This window comes from Phycodurus eques, chromosome 1 (assembly GCF_024500275.1).
Source record: "Phycodurus eques isolate BA_2022a chromosome 1, UOR_Pequ_1.1, whole genome shotgun sequence".
Taxonomy (NCBI): domain Eukaryota; kingdom Metazoa; phylum Chordata; class Actinopteri; order Syngnathiformes; family Syngnathidae; genus Phycodurus; species Phycodurus eques.
The window spans coordinates 31720148-31744729 of record NC_084525.1 but is presented as its reverse complement, the minus strand read 5'-3'; the positions used below and the strand labels follow the sequence as shown (position 1 = coordinate 31744729).

At 41.9% G+C, this 24582-nt stretch overlaps 2 protein-coding genes across 4 annotated transcripts; one reads left to right on the top strand and one right to left on the bottom strand.

The window, feature by feature from the left end:
• Nucleotides 1-216: 216 nt before the first annotated feature.
• On the top strand, nucleotides 217-12725 carry LOC133408685 (alpha-1,3-mannosyl-glycoprotein 4-beta-N-acetylglucosaminyltransferase C-like). 2 transcript variants are annotated; one of them, XM_061687825.1, is made up of 5 exons: nucleotides 217-398; nucleotides 1853-1956; nucleotides 2076-2220; nucleotides 3722-3976; nucleotides 9169-12725. In XM_061687825.1, exons 2-5 carry the CDS (start codon nucleotides 1867-1869, stop codon nucleotides 10044-10046), a joined length of 1368 nt encoding a protein of 455 aa, XP_061543809.1. In that variant the 5' UTR covers nucleotides 217-398; nucleotides 1853-1866; the 3' UTR covers nucleotides 10047-12725. The 2 variants fall into 2 exon arrangements, with proteins under 2 accessions (XP_061543809.1, XP_061543816.1); XM_061687832.1 differs by having other exon boundaries at nucleotides 217-424.
• On the bottom strand, nucleotides 6959-19466 carry cfap126 (cilia and flagella associated protein 126). Of its 2 annotated transcripts, XM_061687854.1 has the most exons (6): nucleotides 19395-19466; nucleotides 19255-19317; nucleotides 16713-16787; nucleotides 16411-16611; nucleotides 14313-14456; nucleotides 6959-6999 (listed from the first exon to the last, which is right to left on the bottom strand). In XM_061687854.1, the coding sequence occupies exons 1-6, from the start codon at nucleotides 19419-19421 to the stop codon at nucleotides 6985-6987; spliced, it is 525 nt and encodes a 174-aa protein (XP_061543838.1). In that variant the 5' UTR covers nucleotides 19422-19466; the 3' UTR covers nucleotides 6959-6984. The 2 variants fall into 2 exon arrangements, with proteins under 2 accessions (XP_061543838.1, XP_061543828.1); XM_061687844.1 differs by lacking the exon at nucleotides 6959-6999 and having other exon boundaries at nucleotides 13550-14456.
• Between the last annotated feature and the right edge of the window lie 5116 nt (nucleotides 19467-24582).

Genomic DNA, 24582 nt, shown 5'->3' with positions numbered 1-24582 from the left:
GTTAGTGTTTGTAAGATCACAAAATGTAAAACAGTTGACGGGGGTATGCTTACTTTTTCCAGACACTGGAACTGGTTTAAAATAAATCCGTCAAATTAACTATATCGTAATTAAAAGAAGCGTGAAAAGCTTTCGGGCGCTTCTGAGTGTATCGTGACGTCACACGGCGTGTCATCGAGGGCAGTCCCACTGCGATCCCGAGTGGGTGTCAGTGGTTCCATGTTCCGCGGCGGTGAGGATGTAGCCTTGATGTCTTCCTCCAGTTCCCACTGTCAGCGAACGACTCGAAGCGCGGAACGCCAGTTGATGACACAAGTGACTGTACACTTCTTGGATTTTAGCAACGCTTTTATTTTTATTTTTGGGGGTGGGGTCATTGGCTACTATCATAAGGAAGGGTAATGAAACTTTACGCTACTGTCTCGTATGTATTTTATTCCTAAACTTCTGATGACGCATGTTGTTTGAATTGCCTTTGCGTTTGAAGGTTTTCACGTGTATGTGCGTATATATATATATATATATATATATATATATATGTGTGTGTGTGTGTGTGTGTAGCACTTTTAGGGGTTAAGACTTGGTTTTATCAGTCTCAGTGTTTTTTCTCCGTTTATACACATCCTTAACCGATTGCAAGATTTCCAACTACAAAGAAAGCAGTTTTCACAACAGCGTCTCAATATTCCAAACTGTATTACACATGAACAAATCTAAAAAAAAAAGAGCTAAAATCGTTCTTCTTTGAATTTATAATTATGTGTTACTCGTAATAGAATTGGATAGATTACAATAAAACACAGTCAAATGTAAATAGTGACCCTGAAACCAAACAAAATGAATTTGGGATGCTGGTTATCCTTCAAGGTGTTTACATTTATTAACATTTTCTCCCCATAACAAATAGTGGAAATGGAAAAAAACAATAAAAACATTTAAACATTTTGCAACAACCATACAAGTGTATTTTTTTTAAATGCTAACAAAAATAAAAGGAAATTACTCACCCACCAATAATGTGTGTCGTAGGTGTCAAGAACACTTCCTGAAAGACTTGATTTTTAACTGTCATACAAGTGTATAAATAACTTAAACCGCTCTGGTAAAAATACAACTGAGACTGATGTGGTATGCTTTGGATCAGAATTTGTCTTGAATTAACTTACAAAACAACACATTTTGTACTCACCCTTAACTTTGATGACACTTGGCAGACAATTGGAGTGGCAGGATTTCTCTGTATGCCTGGGAAGTCGGTCTCTTCAGCAACACAATTTACTTTGCCGCGTCATTCTTCATTATTATTGAGGTCAACGGAAGCGTATTGTACTGAACAGGCAGGACAGTTAGTGCCAGCTTCTTATGCTTTCATAAATTATATTCCTGTTTCCATGGCTATAATTGCACTTTTCCACTTTGTAGGCCACACTTATGGCTGTGTGATATTTCAGTTTTTCTTTTTTAATAAATCAGCAAAATTTCAACAATTACGTTTTTTCCTGTCAATATTATTGTGTATTGTGTGTACATTAATGAGGGGAAAAAATGAACTTAAATCATTTTAACAAATGGCTGCAATATAACAAAGAGTGAAACATTTAAGGGGGTCTGAAAACTTTCCGTACCCACTGTATGTGCCCTGCAATGGACTGGCGACCATTCCGGGGTGCACCTCGCCTACAGTCGGCTAGGATAGCCTATCCTGCATAATTTTAGTGGTTTGGGCTTGTGAACAATCTGGTCTGTTCCTGCCCTTGAGTGCGCTGAAATATTCATTTTAGCTGTTGTGCTGACCTTGTTCCACATTTGCACAATGACTGTTTTGTGTGTCTGTACACGTGCGTGTTTGTAGGTATACTACAGGAAATGCGACGTCATTCAAAGAAGAAACATGCAGTGCTGCTATTGCTGCTCCTTGCGGGGGGCTTCTACTTTGTTCGACATTCAGTCAACACTGTGAGTACCCTCTCTCTCTGTCTCTCTCTCTCACACAAACACACAGAAGATAACCTGCTCAGATGGTAACAAAGTGTGTTGAAAGTTGGTAATAAATGAATGCAATCTTTCTTTGTCAGGAAAAGTTAGAGGAGCCAGCATCAGTGAACTTAACATGGAAGGGAGAAAGGATGGTCAGTATGGAGTCATGGGTGGAACAGGGAGACTACCTGCCTCTCAATGTGACCTATCAAGTACTTGCAGGAGTACCATCCACTCAATCGAGTAAGTTTGTATAATGTCTTCGAAGCTATCACAAGAGTATATACGTAGACCACTGAAGTGGTGTGTTTCCTACTGGTGTGCAACGTTAGCTACAATTTACACTCACACATCACATTTACCACACTCCAGTTTGAAGTTATGTACAACTTATTTGAGGTATTTCCATTTTTCTGTGGGTGTTGCATTTGTCGCCTCATAAGATGAAAGCTAGATTGTTGAATGGTCATCTACACGCACACACACAGCGGCTGAAGTAAGAAAGTATGTGTGTGTGTGTGTGTGTGTGTGTGTGTACATATATATTTATACAGCGGCTGAAATAATTGTCCACGTCCAATTTTTCTCACTAATTATACTTCCAAAGGTGCTATTGAGCTGGAAATTTCACCAGATGTTGGGAACAACCCAAGTAATCCATACACTCAAAGAAAGTAGAACAAATCAGCTCAGAAATTAAGTTGTTTGTAAAAATGTGAAATGACACCGAGAAAAAGTGTTGAACACATGAAGAAGGGAGCTGCAAAAAGGCATGGAAAGCCAAGACAACACCTCAAATCTATCAATAATCACACAGCAATCCAGCCCCTTTTCAGTGCAAATGAATATCAGATGGTTCAGTCCCAATTGATGGCCTACAAAAAGGTCTCATTGCCAAGGTGTGAGTCAAGACACATCTCATGATGGGTAAGAGCAGAGAGCTGTCTCAAGATCATCCCAAAGTACTTGTTGAAAAACATAACAATGCCATTGGTTAGAGGCGCATATCTAAGCTTCTGAACGTTCCAGTGAGGACGGTTGGGGCCAAATACGTAAGTGGAAAGCCAATCATACCACCATAAATTGACCTCGATCAGGTGCTCCTCGCAAGATTTCTGACGAGGAGTGCAAAGAATAATCAGAAGAGTTGTCAAAGAGCCAAGGATCACCTGTGGAGAGCTTCAAAAAGACCTGGAATTAGCAGGTACTGTTGTCACAAGGAGAACAGTGAGTAATGTAGTCACCGCCATGGCCTGTAAGCACACTCATCACGCAAGACCCCACTGCTGAGAAAAAAAAAAGCATGTCAAAGCTTGTTTAAAGTGTACTGAACAACATTTGGACAAGCCAGTTAAATAATGGGTCTTGTCTAATGACAGCAAAATTTAAATCTTTGGATGCCATAATGCACACCACGTTCAGAGGAGAAATGGCACTGCACATCACCCTAAAAACACCAGACCAACAGTGAAGTTTGGCAGTGGGAAGATGATTGGGTGGGGCTGCTTTTCAGCAAATGGTACTGGTAAACTTTAAATGTGTTACTGACAGACTTTATCACAACGTTACTGGTAAATGTTTGCCAATGTATCTCTGAGCTGTGTCATGAAAATGTAACTCCCACCACTTACCTCATTGTTGAATAATCAATACAGATGGAAAATGTTATTTTATTCGACATTATTTTAGTAATACGATTCAGTATGATGTGATTTAAAAAGATTCATGTCCTTCTCCCTAACAGGGTATCTATGTATTGGACTATCTTCAGTAAAGAGGAAGAAGGGCAGCTATCTGATCCCCACGTTAGTGTCCCTCTTCTCCCAGTCGTCTCATGAAGAGCGCTCCTCCATGGTGGTTGTAGTGCTGCTCGCAGATTTTGATGTCAGCTGGCGAAAGACCACAGTGACCAAGCTCAAATCAGAATTCTCCTCCGCGCTAGAGCAAGGTCATCTGTTGGTCATTCACGTCACTGAGGAATGGTACCCACCCACTGCAGGTGAAGCGCAAATATTTTGCAAAAATTCATTGACAAAGGGGAATGCTTGGAGCTTGTATCTTGCTTCGGTAATAGAATGTACATATTATTAGAGACTGAACTAATATAGTTCGTTGTTTCATAAGGGCCTGTTATCTGGTTCAGACTGTACAACGCAATACAATCACAGATATCAATTGTAGACATACAAAACATGTTTTTCGTACTTGAGCGCATTATAGTTCTATGGCTTTAAATTCTGAAAAGAAAATACAGTCAGGTGGATAAATATTGGGACATAACAGAATTTTCATCTTTTTGGCTCTAAATCCCAGCAAAATGGAATTGAAATTAAACTAACATGATTTTCTTTAACTGAAGAGTTTTAATTCTAATTTTAGGGTATTTACATCTAAATCAGCAACTGTCTTCAGTTCCTGTTTGTTCTTGGGGCATTTTACCTTCAATTTTGTCATCAAGTGAAATGCATGCTCAATCGGATTTCGGTCAGATGTTTGACATGGCCATTGCATAAAGAAGTGGAATCACATGTTTGCCTAATAATTATGGTGGCATGCACAGTATGCTTCGGGTCATTGTCCATCTGCACTGTAAAGTGTCGCCCAATGAGAGCATTTGGCTGAATATAAACAGATAATATTGCCTGAAACACTTCAGAATTCATCCTGCTGTTTTTCTCAGCAGTCACATCATCAAAAAAATAAAGAGAACCAGTTCCATTGGCAGCCATCCATGCCCTCCTGGCCGTGACACTACCACCACCATGCTTCACTGATGAGGGGCTATGTTTTGGATTCTTTTCCTTCTCCATACTATTCTTTTCCAATCACTCTGGTACAAGTTGATCTTAGTCTCATCTGTCCATAGGATGTTGTTCCAGAACTGTAAAGGCTTTTTTTCAATGTTTTTTGGCAAACTCTAATCTGGCCTTTTTGGGGTGTTTTTAAGGCTCACTAATGGTTTACATTTTGTTTTGAACCCTTTGTATTATATTCTTTGTTGTCTTCTCTTGATTGTTGTCTTTGACTAACATTCCCCCTACCTCCTGGAGAGTGTTCTTTGTTGCGTATATTGGTTAATTTCTTTTTAAGGAATTTAGGAGAAAAGAATAAGCCAGAAGTGATGCCTGCGTTACTTACGGTTTAGCGTAATTATAAGTTTGATCGTTAAAATAAAACTATTTTATCTAGTAAAGGGGCACCATGTCACTTTTTATACGTATAAAATTTAGGGAAAGTGACGAGAACCATTTTTGTCAGTCTATGAAATTTTGAGTTCTAGATGTCAGAGGCTTACTTAAACTCAGAACACACACAAAATACAACCAATAGTGGAATTTTATAGAATATTTAATGACATCTACAAGGGATCTAGAGGGAAACACAAAGGGGTCTAACTATAGAAAGAAAATAACACTAATAATGATAAAAAGAAGGAAAATAGGCGTACGAAAAGGGAAATAGAACATTGTGTGTTGGACAAAGTGGAAAACGTGAGCGTTTAACGCGTGGATTCCGGATGAGAGAGAGAGAGAGAGAGAGAGAGAGAGAGAGAGAGAGAGAGAGAGCGAGAGAGAAGACAAAGTTGAGATTTTGTCTGAAGCTAGTAATTTCTTCGGAATTATTAGGCACTAATATTGTACCGTCTGGCAAAAGCTTGCCATGTCTACTCACGAGCGTAGGTTCAAGCTGGTGGGTGGTGGTCTCTCTCCGGGCGCGTCTCAGGAAGCAACAAGACAAATTTTGTTGCAGAAGAAAAAGATGTACAAAAATGAAACAAAACAAAAGAGGCGGAAGACGAAAAATTGTTGTTCATCACGCCTCCTTGGGAGAGTATGACCGTCTCTTTTCCTGCCTTTTATGTGGCTCGCTGGCAATTTCAGAGAGATCACGCTTGGCTGGAAGCATACCTGGTACCTTAGTAGCAGCTGGCCTGATCGCCTAGCGGTGGCCCATGGATAGGCTGGGAAGCCGAGTCTGTTCTCATCCCGGCCTTCGCGGTTACTGAGCCGTGTGCTTGAACAAAGAAAAGCCAAGGGGGGAGGGGTGGCCGAAGCCAGCCAGGCTGGAGAGCTGCCAGCAAGACAAGATGTAAGAACTCAGAGGAGAGAAAAACACAAGAGAGAAACTTACGAGCGCCAGGGTTAAGTACCCCAGGGGTGTGTCGAAGAGGGATGACCACACCCATCAGCTTGAATCTTGTCTGCAAATTTGATAAAATTGGTTTCAAATCATATATTAATATAAAATAACCTCAACTTGGTACTCTCTTTACTCAGAGGTCACGCATATCAGACTGACTGATTATACTTTAGTTTTGGGAAATCAACTGCTTATGGTTCAAATCACATTTCATGCTGCTTTGAGTCAAATCAAGACAAACAATTCTCAAAATCTCACAATTGCACTTGTAAAGTTGACACACTGACACAGAAATCAAGGCATACATTTGGAAAATGTATGCAGAGTTCGTGAAACATCAAAACAGACATTTATCCTTGGTTAAACATCAAATGAGAGTCCCCCCCCGGATCGACTTTGCAGTTCCTCTTGACGCCAACGGGTGTTGCCTTGTCCAGCAATTGCTCCTATTCACAGACTTCGAGGGTGGATGTTAATTAGTTTAGTGTCCACGAGGAGTCTTCTTGGGGCAGTCTCACAGCAGGGCCGCTTGGAAGAAGGCAGTTTATCAAGGTGGTGGGGGGCAACTGGGTCAGAGTCACTACATCTTGATCTGGCCAACTGTTGTGAAGGGTTTTTTCCTTCACCAGGGAAATCATTCTTCAGTGCCGACTTTCACAGTGCACATGGACAATGACCCGAAGCATACTGTGAAAGCAACCCAAGAGTGTTTGGAGGCAAAGAAGTGTTATGCAATGGCCAAGTCAATCACCTGACCGGAATCCGATTGAGCATGCATTTCACTTGCTGACAGTTGCAGTAGAGGCCTGGCAGAGCATCATCGGGGATGAAATCCAGGATCCGGTTGAGGTCAATATGTTCCACACTTCAGGTTGTAATTGACTGCAAAGGATTTGCAACCAAGTATTAAAAAGTTAGTTTGAATTGTGAGTGTTAATTTTTCCCATTACTTTTGGTCCCGCAAAAAGTGGGCGGCACATATTACAAACTGTTGTAATTTCTAAACCATTCATCATATTTGGATGTAAATACCCTCAAATTAAAGCTTAATGTCTGCAGTTAAAGCACATCATGTTCGTTTCATTTAAAATCCATTGTGCTAGTGTTTAGAGCCAAAAAGATGAGAATTGTGTTGATGTCCCAATATACTGTAGGACGTGACTGCAAATCATTACAAAAGCCTTTCCACCTATGTGACCTTTAACCTGTACAAAACAAACCCAAAGCACGATGCTACCACTAACATGCTTTACTGTAAGATTGGCCAAAAAGTACAACCTTGGTTTCATCTGACCATACCATAACACATTTTTCCACCTGCATTAGGAATATTTCATGTGTGTGTGTTGCAAAATTTTGAAACCAAGGTCTGTACTTTTTGGCTCATGATTCCAAAAGGTACTGTTTGTTTGGCGCCAACACAGTATTGCTCATCACCAAAAAAACCACACCAGTGAAGTATGGTGGTGGCAACATCATGCTTTGGGGCTGTTTATTTTCAGCTGGAACTGGGGCCTTAATCATCCTTAGTCAAGCACTCTAGTGTAACCATCCATCCATCCATTTTCTTTACCGCCTCTCCTCACTAGGGTCGCGGGCTGCTGGAGCCCATCCCAGCTATCTTCGGGCGGGAGGCGGCATACACTCTGAACTGGTCGCCAGCCAATCGCAGGGCAGATAGAGACAAACAACCATTCGTGCTCACATTCACACCTACGGGCAATTTAGAGTCTTCAATCAACCTACCATGCATGTTTTTGGGATGTGGGAGGAAACCGGAGTGCCCGGAGAAAACCCACGCAGGCACGGGGAGAACATGCAAACTCCACACAGGCGGGGCCGGGATTTGAACCCCGGTCCTCAGAACTGTGAGGCATATGTGCTAACCAGTCGTCCACCGTGCCGGCTCTAGTATAACCACATTAATTTAATTATTTACTTTTATTGAGTTTTTCAGTTGAGTTGAAGAGGTGATAGGTCACATTAATGGTCGAAAAAGTTTAGCAATTATGTATTTTGGTTTAATTTTTCCACATCACAAAAACGTGGAATTTGAACAAGGGTGTGTAGACGTTTTATATCCACTGTATGTGCCTTGGATAAAAAAAAAGTTTGGGAAAACCTAGTCTAACCTCCTGCTCCCTCACATCAATCCATGTAGTAGTGTAAAAGAGATCTCAGATTGATAAAATAAAAACACTACACAAACGCTGTATAACCACATAGAAAAAGGCAATATAACAATACACTCTGGCATATATTTTTCAACCTACAGGAAGTCCCCGAGTTATGACGCACTCGACCTACGACGTTTTGACTTTACGACGCCCGTGCCTCGTCCGCCATTTTGTCCCAGCACCATAGTGTTTCTGCTTAGCTAGTGCATAGTGCTTGTCTGTGTTTGTGCGGCGGGAGTATCTTTGCCTTTTTTGCCCTCCTTTTTTCACACTCTCAGCAGTAATGGTAAGTACAGCATCTTATTTTTTTATTTTAATGTATTTTAGTTTCTTAATACGAAGTGTTAACCTTTCTTACTACGGTCACCTGACCGTGGTCGGAAGACGCAGGGGTTAACTCACTTCTCTCGTTGCGCAGCTGAGCTGGGTGGCGCCAACAATAAAGGCATGACGCACTGATTTGCTGCTTTAATGGCTTCATTAGCTCCTCTGCACATTCAACGTCAACGGGTCCTCCGCTAATCGCTACTCTTCCCCGGTCCCTGTCACTACACTTGCCACTGTACACACTCGCACCTGCGTACACTCCTTCCTCTTTCCCGTCAGTCAGTCGGATTGAGACAGTCCCTCCTCACCCACACATCGACGCACACGCCCACACACACTGAGGTTTGCTGTCACAATCACGTGGGACAGTACCCGTAACAGAAGTATTTCGTCGTAAATTTCGACGGTGAAATCCGACTTACGTGGAAAATCGTGTTACGTCGCCAGCGTAGGAACGGAACTCGTTCGTAAATCGAGGACTTCCTGTATTCATAATAATCCAGGTTCCCTGTTGTTTTTAAATAGCGTCTCTCTAACCCCCCTACAGGTCTAAAGAGGAACTACAATGATTCTCCAGAAAGAGTATCGTACCGTTCCAAGCAAAACCTGGATTATGCTTTCCTTGTGCACTACAGCTCAGGCCTCAGCAGATACTACCTTCAGCTCGAGGACGACGTGTCCTCCGCAAAGAACTTTCCCACAACTATAAAGAAGTGCATTGAAGAGCAAGAAGCCAAAAAGACAACCTGGGCAATGCTGGAGTTCTCCAGCCTTGGCTACATCGGAAAACTCTACCAGTCGGCTCACCTCCCTCTGCTGGCACGTTTTCTCTTCCTCTTCTATCAAGAAATGCCATGCGACTGGTTGATGTCTCACTTTCGACTGCTTCTGACTCAGAAGGAGCCCATCCTGTTCAAGCCTTCACTATTCCAGCACATAGGGACTTTTTCCTCATTCCAAGGGACTTATAACAAACTAAAAGACAAGGACTTTGAGGCGAGTGTCTACTCCAATCCTCCAGCTGAGGTTTTCTCAGACATGTCTACCTATAAGAAACACTTTCCCAAACTGGCCTGGGATGCTGGGGAAGGATTCTTCTGGGGCAGCTCTCCAGAGAAAGGCAATTATTTGACTGTGGTATTCACAGACCCCAGAGTGGTGACGGGAATAACTGTAGAGACTGGGTCAGAGGGGAAAGACATCCTGGCCTCAGCACAAGTGGAAATTGGACACAATGTGATCACCACTACAAAAGAGAAGAAAACTTGCAAGGATTTCCATATATTGGGGTTCATAGAGAATGGTTGGTTTGCGATGCAGGAGGTGGACAAAAACTATACCTCCGCCTCTTCATGTTTGAGGATACAAGTCACAGCTGGGCAGAAGGAGTGGGTCATCATTCGGAAAATCAGGATCTCAACATAACCCATCTCACCTCCATAGCAAGTACTTATGTGAATCGGTGTTTCCACTCAAGGTAGATCAATGGTTTGCAACACCTTGGGGGCGAGGCACCAGAGAACATCAAAGCGAGGTGCAGCAGGTTGGAAAAAGATCGTACAATAAGCAACTCTGTGCATGGCACACACTAAATGATAGTCATTTTTAATTGAAGTAAAATTTCAGGAATAGATTTCAATTAGTTGTTAAATTCAGTCTATTTTAGTACGGCTATAATATGTTGTGCGTTGCCCTGTGGGGATTGTTGGGCTCAGTATAAAATATATTTTTAAAGTCACTTCGTGGAATTGTTTCACTGCAAGTGTTAAGATTTTTGCAATGCGAATGTTAAGATGTTTCAATGTTTTTTTGTTTTGTTTTGTTAAATTACAGAACAATGTATATCTTAAACCTTTGATTAACTGGCAACAAGTCCAGGGTCTGAAGCCTGAAGTCAGTTGGGATAGGCCCTAGCACTCCTGCGAGCCTAATGAGGACAAGCGCTATAGAAAATGAATGGATGGATATATTTTTTACCTAAATACCTACAACATTTTAGTGCCTAATTGGACAAAATGGTTTAGCAACCAGAAGGATCCATCCATTCCCAACACCACTTATCCTGTTCAGGGTCGCGGGATGTCTATTGCAGCAGACATCGGGCGAAAGGCAGACAACACACTGAACTGGTCGCCAGTCTCTCGCAGGGCACATATACAGTGGGTAAGGAAAATATTCAGACCCCCTTAAATGTTTCACTCTTCATTATATTAAAGCCATTTGCTAAAATCATTTAAGAGCTTCCCCCCCCCCTCATTAATGTACACACAGCACACCATATTGACAGAAAAAAACAGAATTGTTGAAATTTTTGCAGATTTATGAAAAAAGAAAAACTGAAATATCAAATAAACATAAGTATTCAGACCCTTTGCTGTGACACTCATATTTAACTCTGGTGCTGTCCATTTCTTCTGATCATCCTTGAGATGGTTCTACACCTTCATTGGAGTCCAGCTGTGTTTGATTATACTGATTGGACTTGATTAGGAAAGCCACACACCTGTCTCTATAAGACCTTACAGCTCACAGTGCATGTCAGAGCAAATGAGAATCGTGAGGTCAAAGGAACTGCCTGAAGAGCTCAGACAGAATTGTGGCAAGGCACAGATCTGGGCAAGGTTAAAAAAAATCCTAAGAGCACAGTGGCCTCCATAATTCTGAAATAGAAGACGTTTGGGACGACCACAAGCCTTCCTCGAGCTGGACCATCCGGCCAAACTGAGCAATCGGGGGAGAAGAGCCTTGGTGAGAGAGGTAAAGAAGAACCCAAAGATCACTGTGGCTGAGCTCCTGAGATGCAGAGTCAACCATCACTGCAGCCCTCCACCAGTCGGGGCTGTATGGCAGAGTGGCTCGACGGAAGCCTCTCCTCAGTGCAAGCCCGTATGGAGTTTGAAGCACCTGAAGGACTCCAAGATGGTGAGAAATAAGATTCTCTGGTCTGATGAGACCAAGATAGAACTTTTTGGCCTTAATTCTAAGCGGTATGTGTGGAGAAAACCAGAGACTGCTCATCACCTGTCCAATGCAGTCCCAACAGTGAAGCATGGTGGTGGCAGTGTCATGCTGTGGGGGTGTTTTTCATCTGCATGGACAGGGAGACTGGTTGCAATCCAAGGAAAGATGAATGCGGCCAAGTACAGGGATATCCTGGACGGAAACCTTCTGCAGAGTTACGAGGACCTCAGACTGGACCGACGGGTCGCCTACCAACAAGATCATGACCCTAAGCATACAGATAAAATAATGAAGTAGTGGCTTCAGAACAACTCCATGACTGTTCTTGAATAGCCCAGCCAGAGTCCTAACTTAAACCCAATTGAGCATCTCTGGAGAGACCTGAAAACGGCTGTCCACCAACGTTCACTCATGGCTGTATTAGCTCAAAAGGGTGCTTCTAAATACTGAGCAAAGGGTCTGACTATTTATGGCTGTGCGATATTTCAGTTTTCTTTTTTTAATAAATCTGTAAAAAATTCAACACTTTTTCAACTTTTTTTCTGTCAATATTGGGGTGCTGTGTGTACATTAATGTGGAAAAAAATGAACTGAAATGATTTTAGCAAATAGCTCCAATACAGCAAAGAGTGAAAAATTTAAGGGAGTCTCAATACTTTCCATACCCACTGGACATACCGGTTTTGGAGCAACATATGCTGCCATCCAAGTAACGTCTTTCTCAGAGACGTCAGCAAGACAATGACAAGACACATTCTGCACATGTTACGACAGCCTGGCTTTGTAGTAAAAGAGTGCGAGTACGAGACTGTCCTGCCAGCAGTCCAGGCCTGTCTCCCATTGAAAATGTGTGCAGGCGCATTGTGAAGTGCAAAATATGACAACGGAGACCCCGGACTGTTGAGCAACTGAAGTTGTACATCAAGCAAGAATGGGAAAGAATTGCACCTACAAAGCTTCAACATTTTGTGCTCTAATTGAGTGTTGTTAAAAGGAAAGGTGATGTAACACAGTGGTAAACGTGCCCCTGTACCAGCTTTTTTGGAATGAGTGAATATTTGAAAAAAAACCCAATAGTTTATCAGTTTGAACATTTTTATATTATATATTAATTGAATAAACTTTGTAGTGTGTTCAATTGTATATACGTTGGAAAGGATTTGTAAATCTGTTTTTACGTTATATACAACATCCCAACTTCATTGGAATTTGGGTTCGTACTTAGTGTGAAATCTGGGCTCATTTATAACACAAAACTGATATATTTGCAGGTAGCCGTGACTTATTCTGTTGTATGAATGGCAACAGGTGGATGTTGTATGAATGGCAACAGGTGGATACATAGGTTTATTGTACCTTTTGCCATCCAATGGAAGAACATTTAATTGTTCTGCCTGTCACAATATGTTGATGGCATAGATAGAACAGCAAATGTATAGTTCAGATTAATAAATAATTCCAATAATATTAAAATGACAAGAAGTATAGTAATTAATAATAATGCCGTGAACATGTACGTTGCCTTTTACCTATACAAGACACAATTTATTTTTTGTTGTTGTTGAGTAAGAGTTAGTGTATACCGAACCAAAAACCGTGACCACAAAACTCAGATTCGAACTCAACTGTGGATTTTGTGAGCCATTGCACCACTAGTGTGCATGGTTTTAATGATGACAAAAGCTCATTTTCAAACCAAGTTATAAATTGCTATCGCCAACATATTGTATCAATTTAGTAGAAGTTAATATCTGGAGTAAAACTTCATGTAGTGTATTTGCTTTATTGTCACTCAGTCATAATTCCTAAACTTGTTGTTGATGTGGAGGGGGTGAGGATGTGGTGACTCACGGGCTTCATGAGGTTTTATTGAGTTGAGTCACAAATCATGGGGTGATATCCAATCTGTGCTCACGGAATTATTTGGTGTTTTTCCTCAAAATTCTCAAAATGGATTTATTGTTCCCCAACACACAAGTATGTCAACTCTTGACGGCCTTGCAAAGTGAGCTTTATTTTTCCTTTTACAGATGTAGATCATATTTAACATGATCATACTGCACTGGCCATACAGTTGTGCTCGTCTTGTCTAATTTTTGTTGGGTGTGAAAGAAAATGTAATTTTTTATCATTTAATTTGGAAACACATAAATAGGAGTTACTAAATTGCCATGTAAAACATTGCGCCTGTTTTGTTCTGACAATACTTTGACAAAATTTGATGACTAAAGAATTCTTAAAGGCATTCTAAATGGAGAGGTGTTAAGTTGACAGACCAGAGAGGTACATTGAAAAGACCGTTTGAAAAATCAAAATAAAAAAAATCAAATTTATATAGTAGTAGTTTGATCTGGTCTATCAGTACAATCATCCCAATTTAGTTAAAGGGGAAAATTGTCTATGTGCCCTGCAATTGGCTGGCGACCGATTCAGGGTGTACCCCGCCTCCCGGCTGAAGATAGCTGGGATGGGCTCCAGCAGCCCGTGACCCTAGTGAGGAGAAGCGGTAAAGAAAATGGATGGATGGATGTGAAATATGCATATACTTTTTTTTTTTTTTTAATTCATTTGGGGGTAAAGGGCTGAAACAGGACTAGTATTATGCCTTGCGGTTTCCCCTTCTCGTGTCATGGGCTTCAAAGCTGACATTGCTCTCTGGCTCTCCGGCCTGCTCGTCACGGTATCGCCAGCATTTTGTCTGTCCTCGGCAGGCAGACTGACAGATGATACCTCAGCTGTCTGCGTGTCCTGGTTCTGGTTGCCAGTTCTGCGGTCTGCAGAAATGGGGCGGCTGTGAGACGCTGGCCGGACTTCTGCTACAGATGGGGGCAAGGAGGCTGAGACGGCACCATCCTGCTGTACACCCCTAGTGTTCTGAAATTATGGTGAGAGTACATATTTGAAAAAGCATTATAATGAGTCCAACTCAAGAAAATTTAGGGTTGTAGACAACCGCATGTAGTCTAAAGAAACCGACGTTGTAGAGCTGAGGAAAGCCATTACTGTCCACGGGGGGAACCTTTTGGACAATATTCTCTCACGGCTTGTGATGCTCAGTGAGTGCCTGAAATGTTAGAATCATTGCCTCTTTTGCTAGACCTATAGATCCATTCATCCATCCATTGACTATACCCTCATCCTCATTAAGGTCACGGGTCCCTGGGCGAGAGGCAGGGCACACCATGGACTGGTCATCTGTCAATCGCATACCCTAATTGGTGGCATAAGTCAATGACATTGACATTGATCGATCCAAATATTGATCGCATCGATACCAAGTCAATATCGAGCCAATACTAGCGTGAAAATATTGATACAGTAGTTACAGTTTCATCTTGTGTGCACTGCTTTGCTTTCGTCAAACAGACTTGCCACTTATGTCTTAGTGCAGAGCAGACGCACATTGATCCTCCTCCCCCCACTTGTGTTTCGATGTTGTGCTGTCACGGGACTTCGCTGCGCAAAGCAAACAAGTAAGCAAGTCACCGACTCGGGTCCGCCCACCCAACAGCACACACACAATGCATGCATTCACAGAGATATGGAGCAGAACAATGGCAGAGAGGAAGCGGAGCGCCGTGTGGCAATATTTTCAGGCGCAAAATGACACAACGGCAATCTGTACAATATGTAAAAAGGCTATAAGATACAATGATAAAACCATAAATGTACAGTATAAAACCACACTAAAAATCATGCAAAACAAAACCCCAAAGAAATTTAAAAAATGATATTTTGACAATAATTTCCTATTCACCAATGTGTCCTTATTCTGTCCTGTGTTTTAACTAATTAGTAATAAAAAAGGCAACATCACAAAAACACTTCGTCATGAAAATTTAATTGAGATTTAGCAATTCCATGATGCATATCCCATAATTAGTGGCACGGTGGCCTACTGGTTAGAGCGTCAGCCTTACAGTTCTGAGGAGCGGGGTTCAATCCCCGGCCCCGCCTGTGTGGAGTTTGCATTTTCTCCCCCTGCCCGCGACCCTAGTGAGGAGAAGCGGCTCAGAAAATGGATGGATGGATGGATATACCATAATTATTGAAAAGTATAGGTATCAGCGATACTGGCCCTGAATTTACCTTTGTATCGGATTGACACCAAAATATGCAGCACTGTGGCAGATCCAAATATTGATACTATCGATACCGGCAGACTGGTTAGCACATTTGCCTCACTGTTCTGAGGACGCGGGTTCAAATCCAGCCTCATCAGTGTGGAGTTTGCATGTTCTCCCCGTGCCTGCATGGGATTTCTCCCACATTCCAAAAACATGCATGGTAGCTTCATTGAAGACTCTAAATTGCCTGTAGGTGTGAATGTGAGTGCGAATGGTTGGTTGTTTATTTGTGCCCTGCGATTGGCTAGCGATCAGTTCAGGGTTTACCTCGCTTCTCGCCCGAAGTTAGCTGGGATAGGCTCCAGCACGGCCGCGACCCTAGTAGGACAAGCCGTATGGAAAATGGATGGATGGATGTATTTGCACATGCAAAAGTACATTTAGCACAGATTCTTGTATAGGGAAAGACTTTAAAGTTATTTTCTACTTCTTTCAAAGCGCTGTTCGCTCTATACAGCTTCAAACTCAGATTGAAATTACACTCAAAGGTTGTGCCAGTCAATGTTATTATAGTTTATTTTATGATCTATAAGGACAGTGAAAGAAGAACACGTACAGTTTGTGTGTGTGTGTGTGTGTGTGTGTGTGTGTGTGTGTGTGTGTGTGTGTGTGTGTGTGTGTGTGTGTGTGTGGTCGGGGGGCGGGGCGGGGCGGGGCGGGCGTGCTCGTGTGTCACGTGCTGTCAACACAGTGGGCCTTACCTGCTTGCCGGCATCCTGTAATGCATCAGTGTTTCTCCTGCCACTTTGTGGCTCAGAGTTGCCTGTGTGTTGAGGGTCCAAGCCCCAGGCCTTGAGTCTTTTGAGACCCTCCACAGAGCGACTAGTGGGGTTGATTCTCTGCGCTGGTATACGAGCAGGTAGATCCCATGTCCCTTTAAAGTTAGGCCAAGCGCTGCCTCTCTGGTACATGACACACAATCCCACAGGAAGTAATGATGTTGCAGAAGCACACTGCCCATTTTTCAGAAAAAAAAAAATGATGCAGGTGTTTAAGGGTTTACCTTTCCCATTCCAGGGAGGAGATGTCCTCTGTTATCTGCAACAAACATGGTGCTGCCACTCAGAGCTCTGGATACCTACAAACACGCACACATTACACCTGAGGTGTCCAAACTACGGCTGTGGGCCATTGTGTTTTTTAGCAGCCCAAAATCTACTAAAATTAACAATTGATGCAGCTTGTATGAATTACCTTCTAAAATGAGTCTTAAGGCAGGAGAACAGAAGATCGTTTTCATGTCTTACTTTCTTGTTTTCCACCTAAAATATGTTTTAAGTTTTGATTTTTCTTAAAAGTTTCAGGTGCATTTGTTTTTTTAAAGTGCTCTATAAATAAAGTTGAGTTTTGTTGAGCGAATGTGGACATGATTCTGCTCCATCTCAGTACAGGAGCTGATCTACTATAGTGGGCCGCTGGCCACCTCAAAATCCTGAAAAATCATTCATCGTTTGCTTCATCGTAGCAGTTTAAAAGAATAAAATTATAACTATCTATATTTTTTAAAAAAGTTTTGTTTAAGCTTCTCCTCTTGCTGTCAGCCTTTTTGGAAATGAGGTCATTGTTGAATATTCATCAAAAAGAGAGCTGTGATTTAATTTCTTGCTGTGGAACAGTGGTGAGGTCAAGCCAACCCCAAACTTCCCTTAGATCACTCAGTGAATTTGTTCTCAAATTAATTTGAAAAATAAATTTTAATTTTTTAATTTTTTTTTTTTTTTGGGGGGGGGGGGTGTCTGTGATTGTAGCACACGGTTTGGCATTGACAAAAAAAGTTAACCTTGGGAAGGACGGTTGAGAAATTAACAAGTTATGACTTACTTTCAAAGTCCACCCATTGTCTTTGAAGGGAACATCCAACTTTCCACAAGGGCAACATTGCAAATGTCTGCAATTCAATAGCTGGACGTACGCAATTTATGAACAAGAAGTCCGCCAGGTGCTGGTGAGAAACTTATTTTCTTTTTTTGTGTAGTTGTTATACTGTATATACTACATTTCCAACAGTGTTGTCTACGACTCAAATCAAAAGGTGACCTTATCAACAACCTATTTCTTCTTTAATAGAGCTTGAGACGAGCCAAAATGTTTTAAATTTCCCTTTCCTCCAAGATGAAATTCTCATTGTATTCGTACTGTTACAAAAGGTCTGTGCTTTTCTGACAATAAAACAGACTTTTATAATGTATTGAATACATAAATAGATGATGATAATAATACATTATTATTATTATTATAATAAATTATTATTATTCTTCTTATCTATTAGTGGCGAGCCTAACCCTATTTTGGGTCATCCACTTAATGGTCTTTTTTCAAGGTCTAAATAGTTTGATCAAATTTCAAAAGGGTATTTTCAGAAATTAGGTCATGGGCTCTGCCCACCCAACATACTCGACCTAGACTTGCCCCTGCTTTGGAAGGGGAACTACCACGAAACATTTTCAAAAGGTTGCAAAATGTGTATGGGGAAGCTGCAATAGGCTACAGCACAGTCAAAAAGTGGGTGACCAGGATCTAAGACGAAGTACAAGAGCGTGTTTTGAGTGACCCGTGACAAGCAAAGGACCGGCAGACTATCTATCTTCAGCGGTAAATGCTGGGAATAGTGTTAGGGTCGATGAGAAGATCGTTGACGTCACCATCGAGTGTCAACATTGATGACGTAACCCTAACCCACAAGTGTCAAACTGGGGGAGTGGACCATTTTGAGTGGCACGCAAAAGCATATCATGTACGTCGAGTTCATGTTCCTTGTAAAAATGTCAAAATTCCAAATTGTCTAAACTTGTAATAACGTTTTTGTTTATAATCCTCTTCTTAAATGACGAAGAAATGTAATAATAGTTGAAAATAGTGTTTTTATAGGCTTCTAAATTCAAAACTAGTTATTCATCAATTTGTTGTGTATATGAGGTGGTAATTAATTTATATGGGTTCACAGTCATAACGGCCCTCAGAGGGAAGTCATAACTCAGATGTGACAAAGATTTGTTGGACACCGCTACAACATCATACACATTTTGTCAACCTTTTGAAAATGTTTAGTGATGGGCCCCCTTCTAAAGCAATACATTCAATCACAGCTCTCTGATTTTGCCATCAACAATGATGTCATTTCTAAAATGGCTGACAGGAAGAGGACAGACTGAAATAAACACATTTTTAAAATAAACCTTCAAACAATTATTTAAACTATAAACAACACAAAACTGAATTATCAGTGGGTTCAATTAAATTGTGCTCATTACTAATTCACTGCCCCTCGTGTGTGTGCGTGTGTGTGTGTGTGTGTGTGCGTGTGAATATATTTACACACACACACAGCAAGTAACAATTTATAATAGCTGAGCATATCTTTACCTACACTGATGGATTTTTTTTTATGTGTTAAAGGTGAAGAGTATATGGTCCTAGTATCCTTCGATTTTCTATATTCGGCCCTTAGATGAAAGAGTTTGGACACCCCTACTGCAGATGATAACCGCGCGACTACTTTTGGAACTGCCAAGATAATAAAACACTGCTTTTGTAACGCTAGCGACCTTGTTATATTGCTTCGGCTGACACCAGTTCTGCAGCCTCTGGGGCTTGAAGGCACCGTCGTACTGAGGATCAAAACAAAGGTTACATTGATGTGAGAATTCATGTAAGAATCACGAATTTTTTAAGTGTCAATATTTACCTGGTTTGCTGAGAAACTGGACGACATTGCTGGGTCTGTTTACAAACAAATCTGCTCGTTGCATAGCAACCCAACCACGTGACCTATTTTAGTATGGTAGCCCAAAGTCCAGGAAGCAGCATTTATGAGGGAGCAATGAGGGAGCAACAGTGGCGAGGCCAGCCTTATTGAGTCCACCCTATGATTTCGTCAAAATAATTCTGGGAATTGTTTTTATTTATTTATTCATGTTAGAAACATTTTATGTGACGATAGCTCAAAAAAGTAAGCCTCATGAAAATCGGTCGCGAAATGAGCAAGTTGTGACTTAATTTCCATGCGTTGCCTTTGAAGGGAACTCAACCTTCCCAACATGGCCGCCACGGATGCACGTCGGTGTGTGTAGTTTCATATCTATGATCAGAACTGCTACACACTGTGTTAACGCTAATGAGCAGGTAATGCTTGATTTATAACCAATCTCATCAATGAAATGACATCTGACCACACTGCGATGCTTTGCCTCCTTTATGTTTTGTGTCGGCACTGACTGTAATGTGCGTACTGCATAGCTATTAGCTAAAGCGAATTAGGCACTTGGAGCTATCGTTAGCTATCTGAATAGCAAAGACCTTTTGCCCACTGCATCTGACACGATATAAAATGTATCCGTGAAGTATCTTATGCCAATAGGTCGTGTTCATACGTAGTTAAAAAAAAAAAAAAAAACTCAACATCTAACCATGAATGTTTTATTTCTAGTCAAAACTAATTCTAATTATACTCGTTTGAAAGTGTAGGGCGGCGCGGTGACCGACTGGTTAGCACATCTGCCTCACAGTTCTGGGAACCGGGTTTCAAATCCCGGCCCCGCCTGTGTGGAGTTTGCATGTTCTCCCCGTGCTTGCGTGGGTTTTCTCCGGTGGCTCTGTATTCCACAGACATGGCCGGTGGCCACATATCCCACAGACATGCAGGGTACGTTAATTGAATACTCTGAATTGCCCATTTGTGCCCATTGTGAATGTGAGTGCGAATGGTTGTTTGCTTCTACCAGTTCAGGGTGTACTCCGTCTCTCGCCCGAAGATTGCTGGGATAGGCTCCAGCACGCCCGCGACCCGAATGAGGATAAGCAGAACGGTTGATGAATGAATGAATGTGTAGTTTGTGTTGAAAATCAATGTGTTATAGTAACTGTGTAAATACAAAACAAGATCAAATACAACGTTTATTGTTTGAGTCAAAATGACCCAATTTATTTTATTTATACATCTCAAAGTTTTCATCACACTTCACTCCCATTTAATGATTCCTTCTTCCAAACAGTCTTGTTTCCTTTAATCACGTGAGTGGTTCAGAACTCCATTATTTAGCTCACACTGCCATCTAATGCCTCAGACATGCAACATTATAGTAATAGAAATCATGGGTATTGCAACATTTACAACAGTGTCGTCAATTACTCAAATCAAAAAGTGACCTTATAAACAACTTATTTACTTATTAACTTAAATTATTGGATTTAAAAAGAAAATCAATGTAAAGCACAGACCATAGAACAAAAATGGAACAATTTAATGTAATCATAAGGTGTATTTTATTTATTTATTTATTTTTAAAAAAAAATGTTTTTACTATTCACATGCAGTGGAAAGCAAAGACCACCAGGGGGCAGTGCGCCTCTGCCTCACTTGCCTCCCCTAACCACACGTCACTGGGTAAGGGTGTCCTTACGTGCACTTGGCACCAGGAGCAGTCCTGAATTCAGGAGGAGCAGTCCTGGCCGTGGAAGAATGGACCAGCTCTTCACCCTCGGCAGGGTCCTCGAGGGTGCGAACTCCCAAACAGTCTACATGTGTTTTGTGGACTTGGTGAAGGCGTTCGACCGTGTCCCTCAGGGAGTCCTGTGTGTGTGGGGGGTGCTTCGGGAGTATGGGGTACCAATCCTCCTGATACGGGCTGTTCGGTGCCTGTACGACCGATGTCAGAGTTCGGTGCAGCCGAGGCCGGTGCAGCCGAGGCGTAGAGTGGGTCCGGTTTGGTGGCCTCAGTATTGCATCTCTGCTTTTTGCAGATGATGTGGTTCTGTTGGCTTCATGAGGCCGTGATCTCCAACTCTCACTGTAGTGGTTCACAGCCAAGTGTGAAGCGGGTGGGTTGAGAATCAGCACTTCTAAATCTGAGACCATGGTTCTCAGTCGGAAAAGGGTGGAGTGCCCTCCCCAGGTCGGGGATGAGATCCTGCCCCAAGTGGAGGAGTTCAAATATCTTGGGGTCTTGTTCACGAGTGAGGGAAGAATGGAACGGAAGATCGACAGGTGGATTGGTGCAGCGTCTGCAGTGTTGCGGACTTTGTATCGGTCCGTTGTGGTAAAGAAGGAGCTAAGCCGAAAGGCGAAGCTCTCGATTTACCGGTCGATCTACGTTCCGACCCTCACCTATGGTCACGAGCTGTGGGTCGTGACTGAAAGAACAAGATCCCGGATACAAGCGGCCGAAATGAGTTTCCTCCGCAGGGTGTCCGGGCTCTCCCTTAGAGAAAGGGTGAGAAGCTTGGTCATCCGAGAGGGGCTCAGAGTAGAGTTGCTGCTCCTCCACATCAAGAGGAGCCAGATGAGGTGGCTAGGGCATCTGATTCGGATGCCTCCCGGACGCCTCCCTGGTGAGGTGTTTCGGGCACGTCCCACCGGGAGGAGGCCCCGGGGACGACCCAGGACACGCTGGAGAGACTACGTCTCTCGGCTTGCCTGGGAACGTCTTAGGATCCCCTCAAATCAAAAGATGACCTTATGAACCACTTATTTCTTCTTTTAATGGAGCTCGAGACTAGCCAGCATGTTTTTAATTTTCCTTTCCTCTGAGATGAAATACTCATGTTGTATTCATCCTGTTGGAAAAGGTCTGAGCTTTTCTGACAATAAACCAGACTTGTATAATGTATTGAATAAATATAATAATAATAATCATTTATAATAATAATAATAATAATAGCCCTGTGATTGGCTGGCAACCAGCTCAGGGTTTATCCTCTGCCTCTCACCCACAGTCAGCTGGGATAGGCTCAAACACACCCACGGCCCTCATGAGGATAAGCGGTATGGAAAATTGATGATAATAACAATAATAATAATATTCATTAATCTTCCATACCGCTTATCCTCACGAGGGTCGCAGGCGTGCTGGAACCTATCCCAGCTATTTTCGGGCGAGAAGCGGGGTATACTCAGAACTGGCCGCTAGCCAATCGCAGGGCACATATAAACAAAACAACTATTTAAAATCACATTCATACCTACGGGCGATTTAGAGACTTCAATTAACTTACCATGCATGTTTTTGGGATGTGGGAGGAAACCGGAGTACCCGGAGAAAACCCACGCAGGCAGAACATACAAACTCCACACAGGCGGGGCTGGATTTGAACCAGGGTCCTCAGAACTGTGAGGCAGATGTGCCAACCAGTTGTCCAACATGCCGCTATAATAATAAATATTATTAATAATAATAATTTATGTATGTATTTGTAATTATATTCATATATAATAATAATATTTAGCCCAATGTTCAGGAAATAATACTAATAATAATAATTATTATTAATGTAATTTGTAATTAATTTAGCTCGTGCAATAGTAATAATAATAATTTATTTTTAGTGGAGAGGCTAGCCCTATTTTTGGTCATCCAACAAATGGTGACGCATCTGGCCCCCGGGCCTTGAGTTTGACACCTATGGTGTACAGTATATTTGAATCCAAAAGCTGGTTTATTTTTAGCCTTGTCGCATGTCTTTTGACGACTGCCAATAGTTATTTAAAAAAAAACAAAAAAAACAGCGGCGGTGTGGGACAGACAACACGTCTGAGACAGACAACACCTAATGCCTGGATCAGACAACACGACAAATTTGGTCTTTCACTATGTCAGAGTACTTCAATAAAATCTTGTAGTCCGATACATCCCGTGCATCCCGTCTTTTACGAACACTGGGCTTTATCTTGTCAAATCAAACATGACCGGATACACTCGTTACCATGGCCACGACGACAGCAATCGATCGCGCGTGTATTGTGTTGGTCAAAAAAGAACAAAATGGGGAAAAACATATGGTGGTGGTCAGTGGTGCTCGGGAGAAGACGTTCGTTCAAGGATTGCTTGAAGTATTTTCATGTACATTTAATACTATACGGCTCGCAAGCAGGCAACTAAATGTTTGGTGGCCAGGAACGCGGTTGTATGTAAACATGCCGGTGTTATGTCGAATCATCCTCAAAAGTTTCGGTGTGTGTGAAGTAATTTAATTACAATAATGTAATTACAGTAAGTTGGCATCCATTATTTCGGTCATGTAATGTTGGTTTGACCTGACTGATTAGAATACATGACCTGACAAGAATATTTTGGAAGATACTCAGTATACACTACACAAGTATATACAGTAAATGAACAAATCATTTAAATACATATTGCTCCATCTTGTGATCGGATTTTTTAACTCGCTGATTGGTGATTGGCTGCAAAACTCCTGATTGTGTAAAGCCTAGCTTTAACCCATATATATAGTATGGTGTATTCAAAGCCATTTTGTCTGCCAATTGAAAGAAAAATGTATCCAAACTAATCGGGAGAAGCCGACACAACAAAGGTCTTCATCGGGGGGGAAGAAGTGGAAGGTCTTTGACTGGCCAAGTCAATCACCGTACCTTAACCCAATAGAGCATGCATTTTACCTATTTACGTATTTCGCTGTATATTTCACTATCTGACCACGGGGACGACCCAGGACACGCTGGAGAGACTACATCCTTCGGCTGGCCTGGGAACGCCTCGTGATCCCCCCGGAAGAGCTGGAGGAAGTGGCTGGGGAGAGGGAAGTCTGGGCATCCCTGCTAAAGCTACTGCCCCCACGATCCAACCTCGGATAAGCGGTAGAAAATGGATGGATGTATTGTATTTGATGTATTGCTAAATAAAGATTGTTTAAAAAATGAACCATACGCATGGCTAAATTATTACTACCACCACAAATGTCCACTTAATGCTTTATATATTAAGGGGGATTACATTAAAGTCAAATATAATCAACTCTGTTACACTTTACAATTTTGCAGATCCAAAGATGATTTTGATTGGTCAATCCCCGTTCTGTCCCACTCGCACAACGCATTTTCGTAGTGCCTCGCAAATATATGTTAACGCGTTAATGTG

Bases quoted from the DNA above. Each gene is read 5' to 3' on its own strand.
- LOC133408685 (XM_061687825.1), top strand. From the start codon at position 1,867: ATGCGACGTCATTCAAAGAAGAAACATGCAGTGCTGCTATTGCTGCTC. The intron at 1,957-2,075 runs GTGAGTACCCTC...TTTCTTTGTCAG, and splicing joins TTCGACATTCAGTCAACACT to GAAAAGTTAGAGGAGCCAGC. The intron at 3,977-9,168 runs GTGAAGCGCAAA...ACCCCCCTACAG, and splicing joins ATGGTACCCACCCACTGCAG to GTCTAAAGAGGAACTACAAT.
- cfap126 (XM_061687844.1), bottom strand. From the start codon at position 19,421: ATGTCGTCCAGTTTCTCAGCAAACCAG. The intron at 19,318-19,394 runs GTAAATATTGAC...TTTGATCCTCAG, and splicing joins CCAGTTTCTCAGCAAACCAG to TACGACGGTGCCTTCAAGCC. The intron at 14,457-16,410 runs GTAAGGCCCACT...CCATAATTTCAG, and splicing joins TACAGGATGCCGGCAAGCAG to AACACTAGGGGTGTACAGCA.